A 20,328-nucleotide genomic window follows, 5' to 3' on the forward strand; every position below is an offset into this window, starting at 1 on the left:
GGCAGAAACTGAAGCTCAGAGAAATTAAATGACTTGCTCAAGGTCACACAATTTTTTTCGGTGCAGCACCAGGCCTAAGACCCTGGTCTTCTAAACCCTCACTGGGTTTAGACTTCGCTCCCTGATGTTCGAGGTCCCCTGGGAGTAGGAGGAACCGGAGAAGAGAAGTGGGAAGAAAGGGGCATGTTCCTTACATTTCTCAGTTCCGTTTTACAAATTTATTTTATTCAGCTTGGAAAGTGAATACAAATCCCTGGGTTTGAGGGGGAAGGGGACGGGCAGGAAGAAGGAAGTAGGAGTGGAGGCAAGGCTATGAGCATCACAGTGGCCGTCTCACGTCCACGTCCAGGTCCACGTCCCTGCCCGGGGAGGGGGCGTGGAGGTTGAGCAGGGAGCTCAGGTCCGGAGGAACACCATAGTCAGGAGGCCTGGAGGGGGGAGGAGCCAAGGTCATATGTGTAGCCCGCCGGCTCTGCACGCCCTCTTTCCAGCCCCCACTCCCCTCTCTCTGGGCCCGGATCCCCTACCACCGCCGTGCTCACCCAAGACGTAGGCTGCCACTAACTTCTGTCCCAGGGAGACGTGAAGGATTTGGGGCAGCTGGCTGCCAAGTTCATCCTGGAGCGGCAGCAGCAGGAAGGCCACGGAGACTGTGCCCATCAGCAAGAAGAGGAGGAAGGAGCTGGTGGCCAGGTGCGGGAGGGGGTCTGGGAAACAAGGCCCATCAGGAGCGCTAGCCTCCACTCCTGCCCAGCCCACCGCCCTCCAGGGAGGAGGCTGAAGATGGAAGGTGTACCCACTTTCTGTTGGACACCGGAAGTGTCCTCTCCTCCCTGGAGCCTTCGTCCCCACAGCCTCAGGAAACCCTCTCCCCTCTGGTCCCTCATCATTCGTTTTCTCTCCTCAGCTCTGCCTTGATTACGGGCTCCTGTGTATCTGTGTGCCAGGCAGGGACCTCTGTCTCCCACAACTTGGTACATAATTGCTCAACCCGGTTTCTTATTATTTATTTATTTTTTATAAATTTATTTATTTTTGGCTGCGTCGGGTCTTTGCTGCTGCGTGAGGGCTTTCCCTAGTTGCGGTGAGTGGGGGCTACTCATTGCGGTGGCTTCTCTTGCTGCGAAGCACGGGCTCTAGGTGCGCGCGCTTCAGTAGTTGTGGCGCGTGGGCTCAGTAGCTGTGGTTCGCGGGCTCTAGAGCACAGGCTCAGTAGTTGCGGCGCACGGGCTTAGTTGCTCCGTGGCGTGTGGGAATCTTCCCGGATAAGGGATCGAACCTGTGGCCCCTGCATTGGTAGGCGGATTCTCAACCACTGCCACCAGGGAAGCCCCCGGTTTCTTATTGGACAGAACTGAGCGGACACATGATGGGAAGTACTGAAGTCAGAGCTAAAGGAAGAATTTTTCTCTTCAAGTGGAGGCCAGAAACCAAGGAAACTGCAAAGTCTGCTTTTTCCCTAACCTGATATAAAATCTCAACTCCTAGAAATGTTTCCACCAAAAAGCAAAAGACTGAAACGGAAGGGAATTCTCTGGCGGTCCAGTGGTTAGGACTCCACTCTTTCACTGCCAGGACCCTGGATTTGATCCCTGGTTGGGGAACTAAGATCCCGCAAGCCATCAGGCACAGCCAAAAGAAAAAAAAAAAAAAAAAAAAAGACTGAACCGGAAGACCTCTTCAACTCCAACTGAGCTCATCTCTAGGGTCATGCTAGGTCCCCCCTCCTTACAGAACTCAAGAATTCCCATCCCTAAACTCACTCTCTGGGAAGTGCTGAGCCGTGGGTGGTGCTGTCCAGGAAGGAGGCTCTGGGTGCGGCGTTGGATCAGGCTGTCCCTGAAGCTCAAGGGGGTACGCTGGGGCCCTCAGGACCGAGGTGATGTCCTTGCGCCCCACCACTCGGCCGTCTGTTCCCTCCTCAGACAGCTCAATGCGGAAGCGGTCCTGGACGTCATAGTGGCTGGGATTGGGGGCCACGTGGCGAATCACACTGGTCCCAAGAAAGGAGAGCGGCCCATTGAAGGGCAGTGAGAGGCAGTGATCCAAGAGGATCCAGGCCCCACCCTCCCAGGAAACTTTCCCTTAGGGACACAGACAGAGAGTGGGGTAAACAGGTTGAAGAGGACCTGGTCTGAGGTTTAAGCCACGGCACAGTAAATCAGAGAAAGGTGGCAGCGACCCCTGGCTTTCATCAGCCTCCCCACCCTCTCAACTCACATGTCAATGCAGGACTGAGGCTTCACATATCCTTCCGCGTCAAACACTGTGTATTTGGCAGGTGCTGTGCACAGGACTGAGGGGAAAAGGCACACAGACAGAGACCGACTATTGCCTCAGACAACCTGCACAAGCCCCGCCCATGGAGTCCCCCCTGCCTTCTACCCCAGGGCTGGACATCCGACCGTACTCATCTGACTGCTCCAGCCCGCTCAGCTCCCCAATGTTCTACCGCCCGCCCCCAGATCCCTAGCACGAAACGCCCATCCCCATCACCTCGGAAGCGAAGCGCTGCTCCCGTGGGGTTATAGAGGGTCAGCAGCTGCCGAGATCCACTCCGCTGGTCTGCCCTGAATACTAGATCCGGGGGAAAGACGAGGACCGGGACAACAGGTCCCGAGGGAGGAGGGGCGCCCCGGGACCCCCGCCCAGGAGCCCCCGGACCCACCAGCTCCTGGTCCTGGGGCGCCCCACGGCGCATGCAAGCTCTGGGCGGTGGAACATCCGAGGGCAGAGCTCAGGGGACAGGGCCTGGAGTATAAAGCCGAGGGGCGAGAGGGGCGAAAGGGAACAGGATGAGATCGTAGGGCAGGGCCTGGACTGATGCCGCCGCCGCCGCCTCGGAATCCCCCTAGATGAGGGCCCCGCAGGCCAGGCCCAGGCCCCCCAAGCCCTTCCTCTCCACAGCTGTGCCTTAGTTCCCTTTAGGCCCCGCCCCCAAACCCTATCTCGAGGGTCACGCCCACCCCGTAAACCCAGCCCCTCCCGGCTCCCAGCCCTGGCCCTAGTCTTCACAGCCCCAGGTTCCGATCTCCATAAGCCCCGCCCCGCCCCGCCCCTTCCGGGCCTCCCAGGGCACCCGCCCCTCTTTTCGGCCCAATTCCGCTGGCCGCCGCGCCCTCTTCCGGAGTTGCCCTTTCCGTCTCCTCCTCTCCCGAGACCTGTATCTGTGCCTCCTATCCCTCCCTGAGCTCGGGCCGGCGCTTCCTCGGGCTTCCGCCTCCGAACGGCCGCTCGCGCTATGAAGCTCACCTCTGGTCACAGCACCTGCCAATCAACCTGTGGCCGGACCAGGGCTGCCATCTTCCCGGCGGACCATTTCTGCTCTTCCGCCGTACGGCCTCTGTCATTGGCCAGGGCGGCCTCGTTTCAGCTCTAAGTATACACCGATTGGTGCGCCTAAAGAGGTGATTGGCTTGATCCCAGTGACGTAAAACTTTACGAGCGTCTCTGGCTAGAACGCTAATCCTGGAATAAGTCGGGCGGCGATGTCGTGGGGAGGGACCCGGGCGAGGATGGGAGTCAGGCTTTGTTCCTTCCCGCTCTGAGGCCGTCCAAATCACTAGAATCACATCCCACAAGGGAGCCCTCTTTCTCCACTTCAGTCCCAGGTTCTCCGAGATGCTCCCGCAGCAACGAAAGCCGTTTTCTGTAGTATGAGTTGGAGGTTGCTCCCAGTTGGACTCGGTTCGTAGCCCAGGGCTCTTCTCTTGATTCCTTCCTGCACGGAACTCACATTTGAAATCACTCATATTTGCAGGGGGAATTATATTCAGAATCTTCAGCTTCCCTTACAGACGAGGAAACAGCCTCGACAAGGTGAAGAATCACATGCATTTGGTTAGCAGCGGAGCAAAACAAAGTTGCCTGAAAGGCTTCTCTAAGCACCCTATCAGATGTAGAATCTCCCTTTGCCTGTCCTCTTATCATGCTTTTGTTTTCTTCAGAGCACTCCTAGAGCTACTTGACATCATGTTTATTTTAGTTTATCTCTGCTCAGGTAGAATTTACTCTCCTGTCCGCAAGAGCAGCGACTTTGTTTTGTTGTATTTTCAGCACCGGAAAACAGTGCCTGCCATTTGGAATGCACAAATGAATGAGCGACTAGGATGAACTTCTGAGCTGAGATCTGACTGAAGTTAGGAAGTGAGCCAGGAGATGTCTGGGGAAGAGAATTCCGGATAGAGGGAACAGCAAAGGCAAAGCTCGGAAGCAGGTGTGTACTAGAAATGGCCAAGGAGCCAGTGTGATGGAAGAGATTGTAAGGGAGACAATATTCAGAGATGAGATGAGGTGGGAGGGAGGACACAGATCACCTAGAGCCTTAGAGCCCACAGTAGGACTTCAGATTTTATGCTGAGACTGATGGGAAACTATGGAAGAGTTGTTTTAATTCCCTTTTTTTTTTTTTTTTTTTTCTTTTTGGCTGCCCCAGGCAGCTTGCAGGATCTTAGTTCCCCAACCAGGGATTGAACCCCGGTCTTCAGCAGGGAAAGTGCTGGACCGCCAGGGAATTCCCTTAATTTCTTTTTTTTAAACAGCTTTATTGAGATATCTTTGACATATAAAAATTGGATATATTTAAGGTGTACAACTTGCTGTTTTGATATACGTAGACGTTGTGAAAGCTAATTTACATATCCATCACCTCCACGTAGTTACCATTTTCTGTGTGTATTGAGAATACGGGAGAATTTTGAGCAAAGGGGTGACAAGATTCGACTTATATTCTTCTGTATAGGAACTGTTGAGTTTAATGAATGAATGAATGAAAGCAAATCCCCAGAGGAGCACGGAAACCATACAAATGGAGATGTGACCCCTTCCTCAAGTCTAGAAACATTTATTTGGATAAGAAAGAGGTCCCTAGGGCCAGGGTCCGGAGGCTGGCCTGGGCTCAGGCTTGGGATCCAGCAGCCTGAACAGGCTTGGAGGGGCACCTCTTGCTGAGGTTGGTGAGGATCTGGTGCTGGGTGGGCCGGGAGAGAACCACGAAGCTCTCTGGAGGAAGGATCGGACCTCTGTTTTCTTCCACCTGGCCCATCAGCAGATAACTGATTCCTAGGGAGGAGGAGGAAGGGATTGAGAGTTTGTGTAACTGAGACCTTATAGATGGCTCCCCCTCATCCCAGTCCCTCCGATTCTACTGCCTCCATCATTTTCATGAGGCTAAGTCCCCCTCTACATTTTCCCATATCTCTGTTACCTTTCTTCATGGGGGGGCACTGCTTGCAGGGCACATAAAACTTCAGGGAGGTGTCAGTGGGGGGAGAGGGCAGGTCCAGGCTTCCGGTTTTGTAAACACCAGTGAGATTGACAGTGACCGTGAGGCCCTCCCCTGGGCCCCGAGCCATGGACTTCACCATTCCCGTCACCACTGTGGGAGAGAGAGGGAGAGGTGAGGAGACAGGAGGCCAGGGCAGGGCTGGAACCAGAAGGAGGGGGGCTTTGGGGACAGGAGGGGAGGTTAGAGGAGCTGGAAGGGCAGAGCTGGGGGATGGGGCTGCTTACCCAGGTCGCTGTTACAGAAGTGGCTCTGCAAGGTGCCTGCCCGCCGGCACTGTTTCGGGCAGGAGACACTGGGTGCATCTGGTGGGGGGGGAGGGGGGCACTGTTGGTGGAGGGTAACCTACCCAGCATGTAGGAAGGACCACTTTCCCCACGAAAGCCTCATTGCTTTGAACTTGTTCAGAGCTCTATCCAGCTTCATGTCCCAGCACCCAGTACCAGCCATTAGCACAGAGGCGGCACCCGTGGGTGCTGTATTGAATGAATGAGTGAGCGCTGAATGAATGAATGAGCGCAGGAAGGAACTCGGATACAACTCCCTTCAGTCTGTGTCGGCTTCCTCTGCCTTTCCAGACTCACCGCGGCCCACCGGAGTTGCCTCTGCCTTAGGCGCGGCCTTCGGTTTCTCCTCAGGTGGGACTTCGGACTTGACTTTGGGCCCGGCTCCGGGCTTGGGGCCCGGGCCGAGGAGCGGGGGACTCGGCCGGGCGTCCTCCCCCGGGCTCCGGGCTGGCCCTCCTTCGGTGGCGCCCCGCGGCAGGGTCCTGTAGGAGGCCGAGAAGCCGTCGGCCGTGACGCTGAGGTCCGAGACGAACTGGACGAGGAGCTCGTTCCCTTCGGAGGAGATGGGACTGCGGGCGCGGGGCATTGGGGGCGGTGTCAGGCGGGCAGCGCATCCTGCCCCCTACCCAGGCCGGCGGCCTTTTCACCTCTGCCCCTCGGTTGTCTGCGTTAGCTTCCCGACTTCGCAAGCCCCACTCGCCTCTCCCTCCACGGACCCCAGGCCTGGCGTCAAGCCTCGTCTTCTGCCTGGGTCGCTACCCGCTCCGCCCACCCGTTTGGGGCCGGCAGGTTCGCCGCCTGCGGCTTCAGCTCAGCCCCGCCCCTCCCACCTGCGGCGCTGTCCCCCCGCTCCCGCCCCAGGCGCGGCGGAGACTCCCGGACGCCGTCACCCACCCAGGTGCCGCCCCCTCACCCCGGGGCTGTGTCGCCGCAGAACTTCCCCAGCCGCTTGGCGTCGTCGCTCACGGCGCCGTTGAACACGCTGACCGAATCGTAGCGGCAGTAGGAGTCGGGCTCCAGGTCAAACTTCCCGAAGGTCAGTGAGATCACCTGGCGGCGGGGCAGAGGCGGAGGCTGCGCGGCGGGACCCCGGGCAGCCGAGGGAGCGGAGCTCTCGCCTCTCACCTCCTCCGCCCGGCCGCCGCCTCCGGGACGCTCGCCGCGGCCTCCTCGCTCACCTCCCGCGTGCCCTCCAGCCCCCCTCTTAATGCATTCACGCCACAGCTCGGAGGAACACACACATCCACGGGGGCCCTGCAGTGGCCTCGGTCGCCGTAGTCCTCAAGGTCAAGTCCTGGCTCATTCTCAAGGAACAGACCCAGAATCCACCTCCACCACCACTACACACACACACACACACACACACACACCCCACACACGCACAAATCAGTTTATATATCAGCATCGGGTACCTCGCTCTCGTAAGGTTCGTCACAGTCGTAATTTGACATGTTTTGTTTGGGTGCAAGCAGGTCTGGGTCTGTTTTTGTTCCCCACCATGGCAAGCTCAGTGCTCGGGACATTGTAGATGTTCAATAAATCTTTGCAGGCTGCATACTGGAGGACGCCGCCTGGGTCCCCGAGGGCAGCCCGGGCAGGGGGTCAGTACCTGGTCCGGGGGTGCGATGATGTGCCAGGAACAGCTGATGCCCGGGGGGTAATCGGACTCGGGCCAGTTGGGCGTGGTCAGGGTTCCCTGGGCCTTCTCCAGCCGCCCCCCGCAAAATTGGTGCTCTGGGGAGGGGAGAGAGGAGTGGGGGTGGGGGGCGGTGGAGACCCTCGGTCAGCTGGAGGAGAACTCTAGGCTGGGAGCCCGTGCGGAAAGCTCAGATGTCTGGGTCTCGGGATGATGGGGCGAGAAGAGAGGGAGGAAGAAGGGGGGTAGGTTAGCAGAGATGGGGCTCGGAGGAGCGGGGCTCGGGAGGTCTTGGACCGCGGGGGGGTACGTCTTGGACCGCCGGGCACCCAGGCGGGCGGTGGTAGGGGGAGGAGGAATTGACACGCTCCCTTCTTGCCCCTCCCCCTGACCCGAGGCCACATCGCGAGGCCTCGTCGCTCCTCTTCCCCTGGAAGATCCCATCTCCCCGGCCCGGCAGAAAAGTCTCCGTCTCAGCTGGAGAGTCCCCACGTTGCGAGGGTGCCCTCAAATTGGGGCACAGCCCCGAGGCCCCTTTGGGGAGGTCCCTCCTTAAACATTTTAGGGGAGACTTCTGCCGCCAGGAGGAGGTGATGGGACCGCAATCGGGAGCCCCCGGGCTGGGTGTAGGGGGCTCCGGGTCGGGGGAACCTAGTCCCCCAGCCCGGGGGTGCCCCCTCGCGCCCGTCTGAGGGAGCCCGATTGCGGACGGGGGCGGGCAGTTACTCACCGTCCCAGTAACCCCAGGCCGCCCATTCCACCCGCGGGTCGGTGACCCATTTCCGCCTCGCGCCTGGGCGGGGGCCTGGAAGAGGGGGTGGGTGGGAGCAGGAAGGGGGGGAGAGAAGACGGGGAGGAGGGACTGAAGGGGCGGTTAGTGAGGAAGAAGGGTAAGGGAGATAATGGGGGTCCCAGGCTCTTGGGGTGGAGGTTAAGGCTGGGGTGGGGCCTGCGCCGGGGGCGGGGCCAGGAGAGGGGGACGGCGGAGGTGAGGGAGGTCTCACCAGTGCCTGAGGTGGCCCGCCCGCTGTACCAGAGCAGGAAGCCTCGTCCTCCCGTGCCCTCGTCCGATGTCATCCTCAGGGTCACCTGGTTGCCGGGGGCGACTAAGGGCGGTGGCCGGAAGGTCCCGCAGAAGCGTCCGAGCCGCTGGCCTGAGGTTCCAGGCCCGGCAAAGACCTCCAGAGCGTCGTAACGGCAGGAGGGGTGCAGCTCCAGGTCAAAGACTCGGAAGGAGAGGGACACGGTCTGGCCCTCAGGGACCTGATGGTGGGGACAGGGTCGGGGACCTGCAAAGTCAGGCCGGACACAACCAGGCAGAGGGCACCTCTCTTTCCCCAAGCATTTCCTACAGAAACTGGGCCTGAAGCAGAGGGGACCCCATCGGGATGCAGAGCAGAGGGCTTGTGGCTTGTGCAGGGGACAAGACCTGAGGTCTGTGGAGAGACCAGAGGGGATGGGGCTGAAGGTGGCAATGGAGAAGCAGGCTCTGAGTTAAGGTGTGCGGATGCTTGCTACGTGTTACTGTGGGCACCGATGCTGTCAGTGACCAGAGGGGAGACGGCAGCCAGAGGGACCTTCTCACCGTTATCGTCCAGATGCACTCCTTATTGGCGGGGTAGAGGTTAGGGAAACCTTCGCTTGCCAGGTAACCCGACTCCCCAGTCACATCCCCTCCACACAGGAACACAGGTCTGCAGGACAGAAGAGAGGTCAGGCCCGAGTGGGGGAGTGGTGCGGGGACTGGGGGAGGGCAATGAGCATGGGGGCGCCAAGGAGGGCAGCCAGGGGGATGAGGGAGGGAGGCCCAAAGGATCCGAGGCGGCCTCAGCCAGCCGGGACGGGACTGGAGTGGGAAATACTCCGGCAGAGAATCAGGAAAAAGTGGGACCAGCAACTTGGCTGTCCCTCCAGCCCCTCAGAGTTCCCGCCCCCACCCCAGCAGGAATTCCTGGAATCCTCCTCAGCCCCCCTCCGTCATTCTCCCCCCCTGCCCCCCTCCATCATTCTCCCCCCTCGCCCTGCCTGGCAGTCAGGGCCTGGAGCGGCCTAACTACTTCCAGATGTGGACACAGCCTCGAGGTGGGGGGGTGAGGGGGCGGGGAGATGAGGGAGAAGTAGCAGCCAGGGCCCTGCGCTCCCAACCTTTGCCCTGCTCCGGCTCCAGCTAACTACTGCGGTGACTGACTCCCACGTCTCCCACTTGCAGCCCCCTCTTCCCCCCGCAGTCTCTAATTCCCTCCTGGAATCCAGATGTACAGCTACCAGGCAAGTTCAAGGTCTTGGTGCTCTCAGGTTCCATGGGGGGGCCAAGGGTCTGGATAGGTGGGGAGACTTAGAGGGCAGAGGACGGAGGGTGGAGGAGTGGGGAGCACGGGTGACCCGCAGGAGACAGTGGTCTTGCAGCAGGGAAGGAGACCTTGGGGGCCAGGGAAGGGTGAGGGCTGCGGGAGATCTGGGCGGGGGGGTGTTAGCAAAAGAATCTACAAGATCCACAGGCATAGCCCCCCAGGAATCAGGGATCTGAAGTTCACTCAAGCCATCTGGAAGGTGCCAAGAGACCTACCTGGTGTAGTTGGGGCTCTGGCCCTGGGTGAAAGGCAGCAGCAGAGCCCAGGCAGTGAGGAGGGGCCCCAGGAGGGAGGCTGTGGTCGTAGGCGGCATGGCCCGAGGGAGAGGCGCTGGGGTCCTCAAGACAGAGGCAGCAGCTGAGCGTAGCAGCAGCGGCGGCGGCAGCGGGGATAATCAGTGCCAGATGAGGCAGCCTTGGGCGTGTGGGCGTGGGGACTGGCCAGTGGGGCGGGCGGCGGGGAAGGCGGGACGGGGAGAGAAGAGCTGGGACAGTGGCGATTCCAGGGGCCTCTCTAGGTCCAGGACACATAAATACTGACCCAGTGTGGGAGCGGGCGTGGAGCAATGAAGGGCAGAGAGTGCATCAGGCTCAGCATAATCCAGGCCGTCCAGTAATGTCATCTGCAAGCCCGCTCTGTCCAGTGCCCGCCCGAGCATCCTGCCAACACAGCCTCGGGTCCTTCCCGAGGACTCTCCCGCCCACCCGTGATCCTCCCCATTCCTGCTTCCTCAGCACCCAGAGGAAGTCCTTCCCTGGACTCCCAACCTCTAATCACTTACCCACTTCCTGACCACCCTCTGCTCCAGTTTATTTTCCACTTCAAATGTCTACTGTCCTCTCCATACCCGGGCCAGACTAGGCCACGGAGGAAGAATTCTGCTCACCCATCTTCTCTCCCAAATATTTGGAGGTATGGGTGGGGGCAGGGAGGCATGCTATGTGGGTAAAGGGAGTGTCTTCCTTATTGAGGAAGAGAAGGATGGAGTAGAAAGTAAGGGAAAGGACAACATGTGAGATCGGATCTGGAAGGGAAACAGGAGGAGGAGAACGGGGTTTTGGGGGGGGGGGCGGTGGCTTCACAGGGATGAAGGGAAATGGGTAGGAAGCATCCTGAAGTCAGAGGAAGCGCCTTTCTCAGTCTGATGGACAGAGGATCCAAGTGGGGGAACCAAGTAGGCATCAGGTCTTGGCGTTGGAGGGAAAAGGAAGCTGAAGGGTCCAGGTGCTGTCAGCTCTGCAGCAGCTGACAACCTGAGCTGCATCCATTCTGCCTGCCCACCCCTACCCCCCGCCGCCCCCCCAACATTCCTCCCAGGCCCCAGGCTTACAAACCGGGCCTCACTCAGCCTTTTATTCTATGTGTCCATCAAATCTTTTGTCCATGATAGTCAAGTTGGGAGCCTCTCCTGGGGAGCCCCCTGAACATTTTACAAAACAGTCCCACCCTGGCATGTGTAGCAGGCCCTAGCCCACTGCATCCCCCTCCACACGCGCACACACACAGCATTCATTGCTGTTATTCCACCTCTCCTTAGCCCCTGGCCCAGGGCCAGACCCTCCCTCCAGGGGTGAGACCAGGAGAGGGGGTCAGCTGTCAGGGGTTGGGGGGCCTGGGCCAACCCCTCCAGCAGCCCTCTGCAGCATGTCCAGGGCCTCCCAGAAGAAATCCTTCTGTGCAGCCATCAGTGGCATCCAGCCCACGATCTCCTTCATCTTTTCCACGCGGTCCTGAAATGTGGGGCAACTGTGGATCTGGCTGAGGTACTGCTCACAGGCCTGGGCCACCGCCCCCCCAGGGTCCTGGGCTGCTCCGGCCCCCAGGCTGGGCTCGGGGGTCCCCGCCACCCTGCTGGCTGGTAGGTCGCGGTAGGCGGGATGGTGCTCGATGTCATGGCTGGACAGCACGTAGAGGCACTCTCTGGTAGAACACAGGGAGCAGGCACACAAAGGGACCTTGGAGGAGAGACAGGGGGAGTGGCTGAGTGGGGCCCCAGGAAGGGGCTCCCAGGAAGCCCCAGCTGTTGTGTTCGTCCTGCTCAGACCAGCCCTGAGCCAGCAAGTGAGCTGGCTGGCCGAGCCCCAAGGTTGTGTGAGGTCGGAGCGGGCCAGCAGGGGCAGCTCCGGGAGACAGCCGGGAGCCACGGTACGTGGCAGGAAAGGGAGGTGGGTGGTGCTGGGAGATGGGGTCCCTGTGGGAGCCCCAGCTACAGAGCCCCCTGTGGGCTCTACTGCTCTGGCCCTCCCTGGTTGCCCGCTCCCCGGACCCTGCTCTGACCTTGATGTGGAGCTTAACGAAGGAGGCACTTCCCTTAGGCCAGCCTGGCAGGCGGCCTCCGGCCCCACATCCACAGCCCAGCAGCTCCTTGCTGAAGTCTGAGCCCTGGCTCAGCACCAGGGAGTGGTTGAGGCCACACCACAGGGCGACGGGGCGCTGCAGATAATGTACCTGAGAACACAGGGCAGGGTCCCTAAGTGGGGAACGCCAAGGCACCGTGGGGAGGGGCCGAGTTGAAGAAGGGTGACAGCTTCCCCTAGGGAAGCTAGGGGAGGAAGGAGGTGGGCCCCAGAGTGCCCTCCCCCTTCCCAACGAGGTCTGCCCTGCCGACTGCAGACGGGCAGCTATCACTCCTCCTGGGTTCTCCTGCAGCCCCAGTCTGACCACAGGGGCGCTAGCACGACTGTTGGTTCCTCCTCTTGGCTCCCTGGTCTCATCCCCCAGGCCTGGGCCTGTCCAGTCTCTCATTCTGCCTTCCAGCCTGTCCCTGTGTAATTCCAGGTTAGGCCCCTGGAAGGACCTGCCTCCCACTGAGTCCTTCCTTCCGTCTCTAGCATTTTCAGTCTGTCATGTCTTTATCTTTCAGAATGGCCACTCTTTTGGAAAAACACTTCCACCTGATTTCTGCTGCTTCCTACCCCTGTCTTTTAGGCTACGTGATCAGTCTGAAGTGGACCACATTCTTGGTCTCACCACAGCCAGTCTCGCCTGAACCCTCTGTGATCCGGCTTCTCTCCCCACTACGCTACGACTTCTCTCCAAAGGCACTGGACCTCCCAGCAGCCAAATCCCAGGGCCTCTCCTGCACGCTTGCTCCTGAGACTGTGAGCGCTTTCCTTTTGAAGACATAGATAAGTAATTTCACGGCCATTACAGGAAAATTATAAAATACTGGCAAGCAAAAATTCATTTAAAAATCACTGGAAGCCCCACCACCCACTATTAACATCTCGCTGGATATTCTTCCTCACTGTTGCCTCAGCAAATATATACACGCAAGTTGTGCATTTTTAAACCAAAATGGGACTGTGCTGTGTAAACCATTTCATGAATTTTTTTTTTTTTCCACTGAAAAATATGGCATAGCCATCCTTCCATGTCAGGGAGCATATTCCTACACTATCACTGTCACCATTAATCACCCCCTCCTGGGTGAAACTTTCTGTGCCCGTGGCCTGGGAGATGTGGCATTTGCGGGTGTGTCCCTCTCTCAGAGACAACTCTTTCAGACCCTCCACCCACGGTCGTGGCGACCACCCAGCTTTGCCCCTCTGCCTCTACTTTTCTCACTTCAACCTTGTTCCAACTTGGAATCCAGCTAGACATTTCTACTTTAGTGTTTTACTCTCACTGCAAAGAAAAAGCCTAAATTCACATTCTCTCCTCAAACCAGCATTCCTCGCCCACTGGCATGTTTACCATGTAGTCTATTGCCGGAGCCACCTTTGTCCTACCCCACTGTCCTCATATCTAGTCAGTTTCCAGGGGCTGTTCATTTTCTTTCACTACACCTCACGTCTCCATTCCTCTCTGTTCCCGCTGCCACTGTACCAGCCCCAGTCCCTTGTCTCAAATGCTGGTGTCATCCAGCAGCCTCCCGGTGGGCCTCTCACGGTGCCTTCTGGCCACGTGACCCGTTCTCCATCATCCAGGGGGGTGCCTTCTCCTGCTCCAGAACCCGCAACAGCTCTTTCCCAAATTGATACTTCCGTAGGCTCGCAGACACCTATACCACCTCGTAGCTACCGAATTCCAAAACACACTCTGCTCTGGTCAGGCCGGGCCTTCCACCGTCCCAGGGATGTGCAAGCTTCGTCCCCGTCCCCATTACATAGGATGTCTTTCCCTGTACCCACCCGAATCCTATCTAACCCACTAGGCCCTGCTTACATCTCACCTCTTGGAGTTACTTCAGCCCACTCAGGTCTCCCCGCTTCACTAAACTCCTACTGCACTTACAGCACGAGCCACACAGCATGCACCTCACGGTGCCAACCCCGGGTGAGATCCAGTAGCACAGGCATTACAAACTGGTTGGCTTAACATCCTAGGGAGTAGAAAGCGGAGTCTATGGAAATTAGAGATGTGGAGAGACCCAGGGGTCAGGGAATTAGAGGAAGGGGGGCAGATGGGAGTAGCTCGGAGGCAATCTCACCTGTGTGGGTTCCCCTCGGTCCATTTTGTCCCCGGTTCCCAGCTGCCCATATCTGTTATTTCCCTGCATAAAGATTCGGCCAAATTCATCCACCAGGCCAAGATGATTGTAGCCAAGAGCACAGAATAGGACCTAGGAGGTAAGGTAGAAAGGAGAAGTGGGCCTTCAGTTGTCTCCAGGGGAACTCTGAGCTCCAGAATCTCACAACCGCTAACCTGCCACGCCCAGCTGATCGCTTTTGGTCTTGCCCTCTACGTCACCCCTCTCCCTGGGTCCCTTGCCCCTCCCTGATGAATCATTTGATTCCTGCTCCTGTTTCAGACCTTCAGAACCTTGCGGGGGGGCCCCCTAAGGCCCCGCCCCCTCTGGTCTGCCCCACCCCTTCAGGATCCTACCTTGGCAGGCAGTGAGAGCGCAAGCGGCATCTGCTGGTCCATGGGGTCAAAGGCTTGAAGGGTCCCAAAGAGATCACGATACACCCCTGGGGTATGCACCTCAAAATACACTCCCCCCTGGTCTGGGGGGTTGGGAGCCCTCAGCTCAGCAGCTTTGGGCACCCATATCCTAGGGATCAGGCCCTACCTGGGATGAAAGACGTAAGATCTGGGGAGTCTCACGCCCACTAGAAATGCACCAGCTATGATGTCTGGGAACTTAAACACCTCTTTTGACTAGGATGCTCTACGGGTCCCCCACAGAGCTGGAATAAGGATAAGGGAGGCTTCTGTATCTGGAAGGTCTGTCCAAGGCTGGGGTCTGGAGAAGAAGGGAGGTGGCTCTTACCCGTAATGTAGAGAGCACTGCTCTGGTTGGAAGCCATGCAGGCCACATGCAGGTGAGGGAGGCAACGGGACACCTTCCTCAAGGCCAGCTGAACTGTATAGGAGCGTGGCTGGTCCAGCTGGGTTTCATTCACTACCAAAGAGTAGACCTTTCCTTCCTCTGGGGGAGGGGGCGGGGAGGCAGACAACTGTGTGGGGGAGGGGACCCTCCAATAACCACATTAACCTCCCAAGAGACTCCCTAAGCCATACAGGATGAGACATTTGCTGCCCCCGAGTGGGGCTGGAAGGAAAAGGGTAGAGATGAAATAAGGGGGCAGTGACCTCAAGTACCCCAGCCTCCAGCCTTCACCACCGAAAATCAACCAGGGGAGCTCTTCAGTGTGAGGGGTGAGTGCAGAGAAAACCGAGCAGTTGGATTTGGTGGAATCCAACTTGAGTGTTGGGAAGGTTGATGTCTGGGGATCCAGGGCCCTGCCTAGCATTAAGAAGTTCAGAAGCGGGGAATTCCCTGGCGGTCCAAAGCTTCCACTGCAGGGGGCCTGGGTTCGATCCCTGGCTGGGGAACTAAGACCCCACAAGCTGCGTGGTGAGGCCAAAACAAAAAGAAGCCCAGAAGATCTCAGGCTTGGGGGCTTGGGAGTGTGGTCACGTATAGGGAACACAGAAAACAGGGACGGTTTGGCATATAAAGTACGGTGCCTGGCATGGAGGTTGGGGAGATGAGAATTTTAAAAATCAGTGGAGCTCTCTGGCGGTCCAGTGGTTAGGACTCGGCACTTTCACTGCTGTGGCCCCAGGTTCAATCCCTGGTCTGGGAACTGAGATCCCATAAGCCGAGAGGCAGGGACAAACAAAACAAAACAAAACAGTCAGGCATTTACTGATGGGTGGGTTCCAAACCACTTTTTTTTGCAGCAGGGCCCTTTATTCCTCTGACACCTTATGCAGAATCCTAGCCTAGGAGACAGACAGACCAAAGGGGAGCTATTTGGCTTGAGACCAGGACGAGGCGGCATGCAGAGCCCAGTGTGAGAGGCCTCCTCCCCCACCCACTGCCGCGGGTCCTGAAGAAGCTGCAGGAAACACTCTGCAAACCACTGCTCTAAGCCTCACCTGTGAGGAGTAGCAGGGCCCGCTGGGTCTCCTGACCAAGCAGCACAATCTGTTTGAAGCTCATGGAGTGGTGGAAGGTCATCCTGAAGACCCGCTGCCCGCTGGACTGCAGGTAGACCTCGACGCAGTCGCCGGACCGGATGTGGGTTGTGCCCACCACTCCCGGCTGCTCCCGAGTGGCCAACACATAGAGGTATTTACGGTAAACTGTGTCACCTCTCGGGTCCGAGGCAAACTGTAGGAAAAGACGAAGGTGTCTCGGATCTCCAGCCTTGCAGTGGGATGAGGCTGGGGCAGCTGGATCCTGGGGTGGGAGATGAGATACTTGGGTCCAGGGCTGGGAAAGACGAACTTGGTTTCCAGTTCCTGGTATCGGAGGGCGGCTGTCCTGAGGATGCCGCCTCAGGACTGGTGTGGGCCCTGGGTTCCCGGAAAAGAGGTGGGGTCTCAGCTGCCGGGGTCCTGGTACTCACATCCTTGGCTCCGCGACACAACACAACATAGCGGCAGGCCCGCTTCCACTGGACCTGGCCAAGGGTGGAGGAGACCAGGGCATTTTTGAGGAAGAAGAGGGTCCCCGTGTAGTCAAGAATGAAGACGTGGTCCTTGGTGGGCAAGAAGCGGCGGTAGCCATGGGCCAGCACGGGGGCTACACTCTTGCTGAGACAGCGGTGGCGGCCCCCAAATGCCTGAAAATACAGGCCCTTCGTGTCTGCAGAAGGGAAGGAGAGGGAGCTTTAAGGGGTCGGGGAGGCACAAGGGAGATGAAACAGAGCTTGGGCAAGCTAGATTTCTCAATGGATGGGTGTTTAGCTCCCCCCCGCATCCCCAGGCCTCGGGAAAGACCCCTTCCAAAGGGCATGTGGAAAGCTCAGAAGATATCTGAAATTATGCCCCATGTCTGAACTAAAGTTCTCTGCCCCACCTCAGCCCAGGGCCACACACATGCTTCTAAGTGAGCACTTCTTTGGTCCAAACTTGCATCAGAGACATCAAAGGAAATATAAGAATGCATAGAAAAGCAGAAAGAGGTGTGAAAAGGAATGACTGGGAAAGGCCAGTAACCCTTCCACACCCCTAGCTCTGGATCTGCTATCTGCATCTCCCTTCATCTCCGTTGTGTGAGACGAAGTTATTGGAGAGGGGCTCCCTGGGAAGGGAGGGGATTAGAGCATATTTCTCAACCTGGGGGTGATTTTTGTCCCTCGGGGGACATTGGCTGTCAGAACTGGGGGGGGGGGGTGCTACTGGCATCTAGTGGGTAGAGGCCAGGGATGTTGCTAAACATCCTACCATGCAAAGGACAGCACCCGCCCCCTGCAAAGAATTATTTGGCTCAAAGTTTTAATAGTGACAAGGTTGAAAAATCCTGGTTTAGAGGAGGGAAAACTCCAGGTTTTGGGAGAGGAGGCTGTCTCAAGGTAAGATTTGGAAGAGCTTGAATATGGTGGGCAACTCGGCAGGGATGCTGGGGATGGGGGCTCTGGGTGACAGTGTCTGTCCGAGAGCAGCTCTAGAGACTCGGAGTAAGTCCTTGTTGGAGTACGTTTAACAAGTTTCTTCCAGAGAAAGGGGCCCTGGAAGGTTGGCTGGGAATACTGAGGTCATCAGGCAATTTTATGGAGCAGGAGGGATCCCAGAATAAGGTAGGACAGAAGCAGAGAGAACTAGAGGTTCCTGGGAAGGTGTACAGTTCAGAATCGCAGCTCTCTTCCAGGGCTGGACCACAGAACTCCGCTCTCGAAGGCGAGGACTGAGCCGGTGACAGATGCGTCTCCACACGCCCTCAGAGTCGCACACTTTGTGGAAGTAGTGGCAGGTCTGACCTAGAGAGACTACATCTCTGACTGGGAGGAATGAGATGATGTGCTCCACCTGTGGGGGCAGGATGGGGAAAGCAGGGGTCACGGGGGCCCCTCAGAGGCCCCCAGTCCTTTATTCTCAGCACCAACCTGCCCCCCCGCCAAGGACTCACCAGCTCTGGGGGGAACAGCTGAACAGATACAGGGTTTCCTCTCCCCTTCTTCTCTTCACCCCCAGGCTCTGGGCCACATGAAGGGCAGCTCCGCTTCACCTACCCAAGGAGAAGGGCGTGCACAGGGGTTCCATGAGGGTCATGCCTCTTCCTTCTGTTAACTACTTATTAACCACTACCTTGGGGGCTCTGGGCTGTCAAATCCTCCCATCTTTCTCTCTAGGTCCGTGGGTTTACCCTTCCCTGTCTGCCTTGTTCCCTGTCCAACTTCTCCACATAACCCCTCCCCTGATCTCTGGCTGCCATCTTGCTGCCCCTCCCTTGCTTCGGGCCTGTCCCCTCACCCTGAGCCCCTCCTCCGGTCCGCAGAGCCTGGTGACTTTTGGCAGCTTCCGTCTCCGGCTTCTCCTCACCATCCTGACCGCCCCCCCTCCGCTCCTGCCCTCATCTCTCCGGGCCCCTTGGCCCCTTGTACTCAGCTCCCTGGCCTTTGTCCCTGCTGCCTTTCCCACACCATGCCCCCTGCCTGGGCTTGGGGAACCTCTGAGGCCCCTTTGCCTCCTAGGCCCCTCCCCCATGGAGTCTGGGTCAGACAAACCTCTCTGTGACCTCACCACCCAGCCACTGTGACTTATTTCCCCCAACCTTGCCCGGGATTTTCTCTCTTAGCTCCTTGGTTCTAGCCCAGTTCTAGCCACCCAGCGGTTCATGGGATACGCACAAGACAGGAGCAATAAAGTGTGAGCTACTGGTAGACGAGGCCTTTACTTTCAGGGAGTAGTAAGAGGTTTTTCCACTTGATACCCTTTTAGCACTAAGTGTAGAGAAACACTGGTGAATTCTTCACATCTCGGCAGGCCAGAGCCTCCAGGGGATTTGTAGCTCAAGGATATAAACTCAAAAAAAAAAAAAACCCAGTATAAACTCAGCTTGACAGGTGAGGCGGCAAGGTGTACCTGCTAATTAGACCATCTATCTCATGAAAGCAGGCATCACATGAAAGTGGGCACAGCTGAGCACAGACTCAGGAAAAACACATCCAAAAGCAGACTGCTTTCCTGGGACAGTAACATGACTGCATGTATGAAGGGCAACCTCTTAAGGTGGAAGAAAGGGATGGATTTACTCTGAAAGCTTAGGTTATCTCCCGGAGTCTAAGCTATTAACTAACTCTTATGGGGGGAGGGGGATGACATGGATGAGAAAGAGCAGGAGCTGGGGCTGTGTCTGTCCACGTAGGGGCAGAGGATCTACACCAATCCATCCAAGGGGCAGCTGGCTCTCCCAGGAACTGAGGAATCCAGGCCTGGACAACCAGCCCTCAGCTGCATAGTATTATAGACTCATTTGTTTTCTGCGTTAGCTAAAAGACGGTCGACCATCCAATCAAACTCCCTTATTCAGAGGGACTAGTAAACAGCTCGTTTGGGACACGTAGGATGGAATTTTAATAATTCGATAAATGTTTCGGAATGTCAACGTGTGAGATGTGACTTACGGGAAAGAAACTTCAGCTATTTGTGGCTTGGCAACTATTAACCAATGAAGTGGATTATATTAGGTCCTTATGCCACCTAACAGGATGCTAAGATCTCTTAGCAAACGGAACAAGTATCTGCAGCTTCCTCTTGTAACTGGGTCCCGTTGCTCCACTCCATTTCACCTCGGGAGGCAAAGAAGAGGGTACGAACAGAAAAAAGTCCACGGCAAAAGCTGATGCGGGGGGAAGCCTGGCTTCTAGTGCAGGCTGTCAGTAACCTGCTGTTTGCTCTTGACAGCTCATCGACTTCCCTCCGCCTCAGTTTCCTCATTTGTAAAACGGAGGACTTCTTCTAGGTGAGGTGGTCCCTTCTAGACTCACCCCCCAGGTCTGATCATCACAATTCCTGCCCAGGCGCGCTCCTTTGGGCAGGGGTGTAGGCCGGGCGGTATTTTCGAGGCTTTCCCGGTCTCCCTTAACCCTCCCTCGAGGAGTTGAGCTGGGCCTTTCAAGCCCCTGGGAAGCCACAGGTCCGCCCGGACTCCGGAGATTGTCGCGGGGCCTCGGTCTCCGCAGCCAGAATGGCATCCACGGTCCCTTCGGCTGCAACGACACCCCCCCGTACACTAGCCTCAGGCATCACCTTGCCTCCCGCTCCCCCCATCCCCACGATCACCCTGGCGCCCTCAAAGCTGGCTCGCTCCCTAACACGTCCTCGCACACACTACTGCAGTCCCTGCACTGCTTCCAGCCAGCCCAGCGTGCCGCACTCACATTCTTTACCTCAACCTCAAAGTTCTAGCTCACCCACCTCCTCCTTCGCGAAGGGACGGACTTCTCGCCCATGCTATTGGTAGGTAGAGCAGTCCCTCAGAGAAGAGGCCGGGCCAGGTTCCCTCTGGAGGGTCTAATTGGCCTTCTTGACAGTCACTCGCCTGTATCTGGCTTGCGATTGGTTTTCGTTGGAAGAGGACCAGGGTTTGCG

General features: G+C 57.6%; 3 protein-coding genes and 1 long non-coding RNA gene across 5 annotated transcripts; 1 reads left to right on the forward strand and 3 right to left on the reverse strand.

Annotated features, from left to right (window-relative positions):
- Positions 1-209: 209 nt before the first annotated feature.
- Positions 210-3,365, reverse strand: MOSPD3 (motile sperm domain containing 3). Of its 2 annotated transcripts, none has more exons than XM_007110617.3 (6): positions 3,253-3,365; positions 2,669-2,751; positions 2,221-2,296; positions 1,764-1,993; positions 543-707; positions 210-428 (listed from the first exon to the last, which is right to left on the reverse strand). In XM_007110617.3, the coding sequence occupies exons 1-6, from the start codon at positions 3,348-3,350 to the stop codon at positions 397-399; spliced, it is 684 nt and encodes a 227-aa protein (XP_007110679.1). In that variant the 5' UTR covers positions 3,351-3,365; the 3' UTR covers positions 210-396. The 2 variants fall into 2 exon arrangements, with proteins under 2 accessions (XP_007110679.1, XP_007110678.1); XM_007110616.4 differs by having other exon boundaries at positions 2,497-2,751; positions 3,253-3,271.
- On the forward strand, positions 3,271-13,973 carry LOC114484811 (uncharacterized). The gene is made up of 3 exons (XR_003678139.2): positions 3,271-3,407; positions 4,057-4,216; positions 12,487-13,973. It is a non-coding gene; the product is annotated as an uncharacterized lncRNA (long non-coding RNA).
- On the reverse strand, positions 4,820-10,200 carry PCOLCE (procollagen C-endopeptidase enhancer). The gene is made up of 9 exons (XM_007110625.4): positions 9,774-10,200; positions 8,793-8,901; positions 8,212-8,470; positions 7,181-7,305; positions 6,485-6,621; positions 5,869-6,140; positions 5,512-5,589; positions 5,207-5,377; positions 4,820-5,061 (listed from the first exon to the last, which is right to left on the reverse strand). The coding sequence occupies exons 1-9, from the start codon at positions 9,869-9,871 to the stop codon at positions 4,898-4,900; spliced, it is 1,413 nt and encodes a 470-aa protein (XP_007110687.1). The 5' UTR covers positions 9,872-10,200; the 3' UTR covers positions 4,820-4,897.
- Positions 10,910-20,138, reverse strand: FBXO24 (F-box protein 24). Its single transcript, XM_007110623.3, has 10 exons — positions 18,208-20,138; positions 17,864-17,962; positions 17,580-17,763; positions 16,362-16,600; positions 15,889-16,123; positions 14,774-14,932; positions 14,386-14,507; positions 13,991-14,122; positions 11,836-12,006; positions 10,910-11,513 (listed from the first exon to the last, which is right to left on the reverse strand). Exons 1-10 carry the CDS (start codon positions 18,439-18,441, stop codon positions 11,148-11,150), a joined length of 1,941 nt encoding a protein of 646 aa, XP_007110685.2. The 5' UTR covers positions 18,442-20,138; the 3' UTR covers positions 10,910-11,147.
- Positions 20,139-20,328: the final 190 nt, after the last annotated feature.

The sequence above is a fragment of the Physeter macrocephalus genome, unplaced genomic scaffold, assembly GCF_002837175.3.
Source record: "Physeter macrocephalus isolate SW-GA unplaced genomic scaffold, ASM283717v5 random_46, whole genome shotgun sequence".
Taxonomy (NCBI): Eukaryota; Metazoa; Chordata; class Mammalia; order Artiodactyla; family Physeteridae; genus Physeter; species Physeter macrocephalus.

Coding starts and splice junctions, on each gene's coding strand:
- MOSPD3 (XM_007110616.4), bottom strand. CDS start 2,701: ATGCGCCGTGGGGCGCCCCAGGACCAGGAGCTGGTGGGTCCGGGGGCT. Junction 2,297..2,496: donor AGCAGCGCTTCGCTTCCGAG/GTGATGGGGATG, acceptor TTTTCCCCTCAG/TCCTGTGCACAGCACCTGCC. Junction 1,994..2,220: donor CCTCAGTCCTGCATTGACAT/GTGAGTTGAGAG, acceptor TCTTGGGACCAG/TGTGATTCGCCACGTGGCCC.
- PCOLCE (XM_007110625.4), bottom strand. CDS start 9,871: ATGCCGCCTACGACCACAGCCTCCCTCCTGGGGCCCCTCCTCACTGCC. Junction 6,141..6,484: donor TGCGGCGACACAGCCCCGGG/GTGAGGGGGCGG, acceptor CCGCGCCCGCAG/TCCCATCTCCTCCGAAGGGA. Junction 5,062..5,206: donor GTGCCCCCCCATGAAGAAAG/GTAACAGAGATA, acceptor CCTCCTCCCTAG/GAATCAGTTATCTGCTGATG.
- FBXO24 (XM_007110623.3), bottom strand. CDS start 18,441: ATGGGGGAGGGGCCTAGGAGGCAAAGGGGCCTCAGAGGTTCCCCAAGC. Junction 17,764..17,863: donor AGCTGTTCCCCCCAGAGCTG/GTGAGTCCTTGG, acceptor CTGCCCCCACAG/GTGGAGCACATCATCTCATT. Junction 14,508..14,773: donor CAGTGCTCTCTACATTACGG/GTAAGAGCCACC, acceptor CCAACCCCCCAG/ACCAGGGGGGAGTGTATTTT.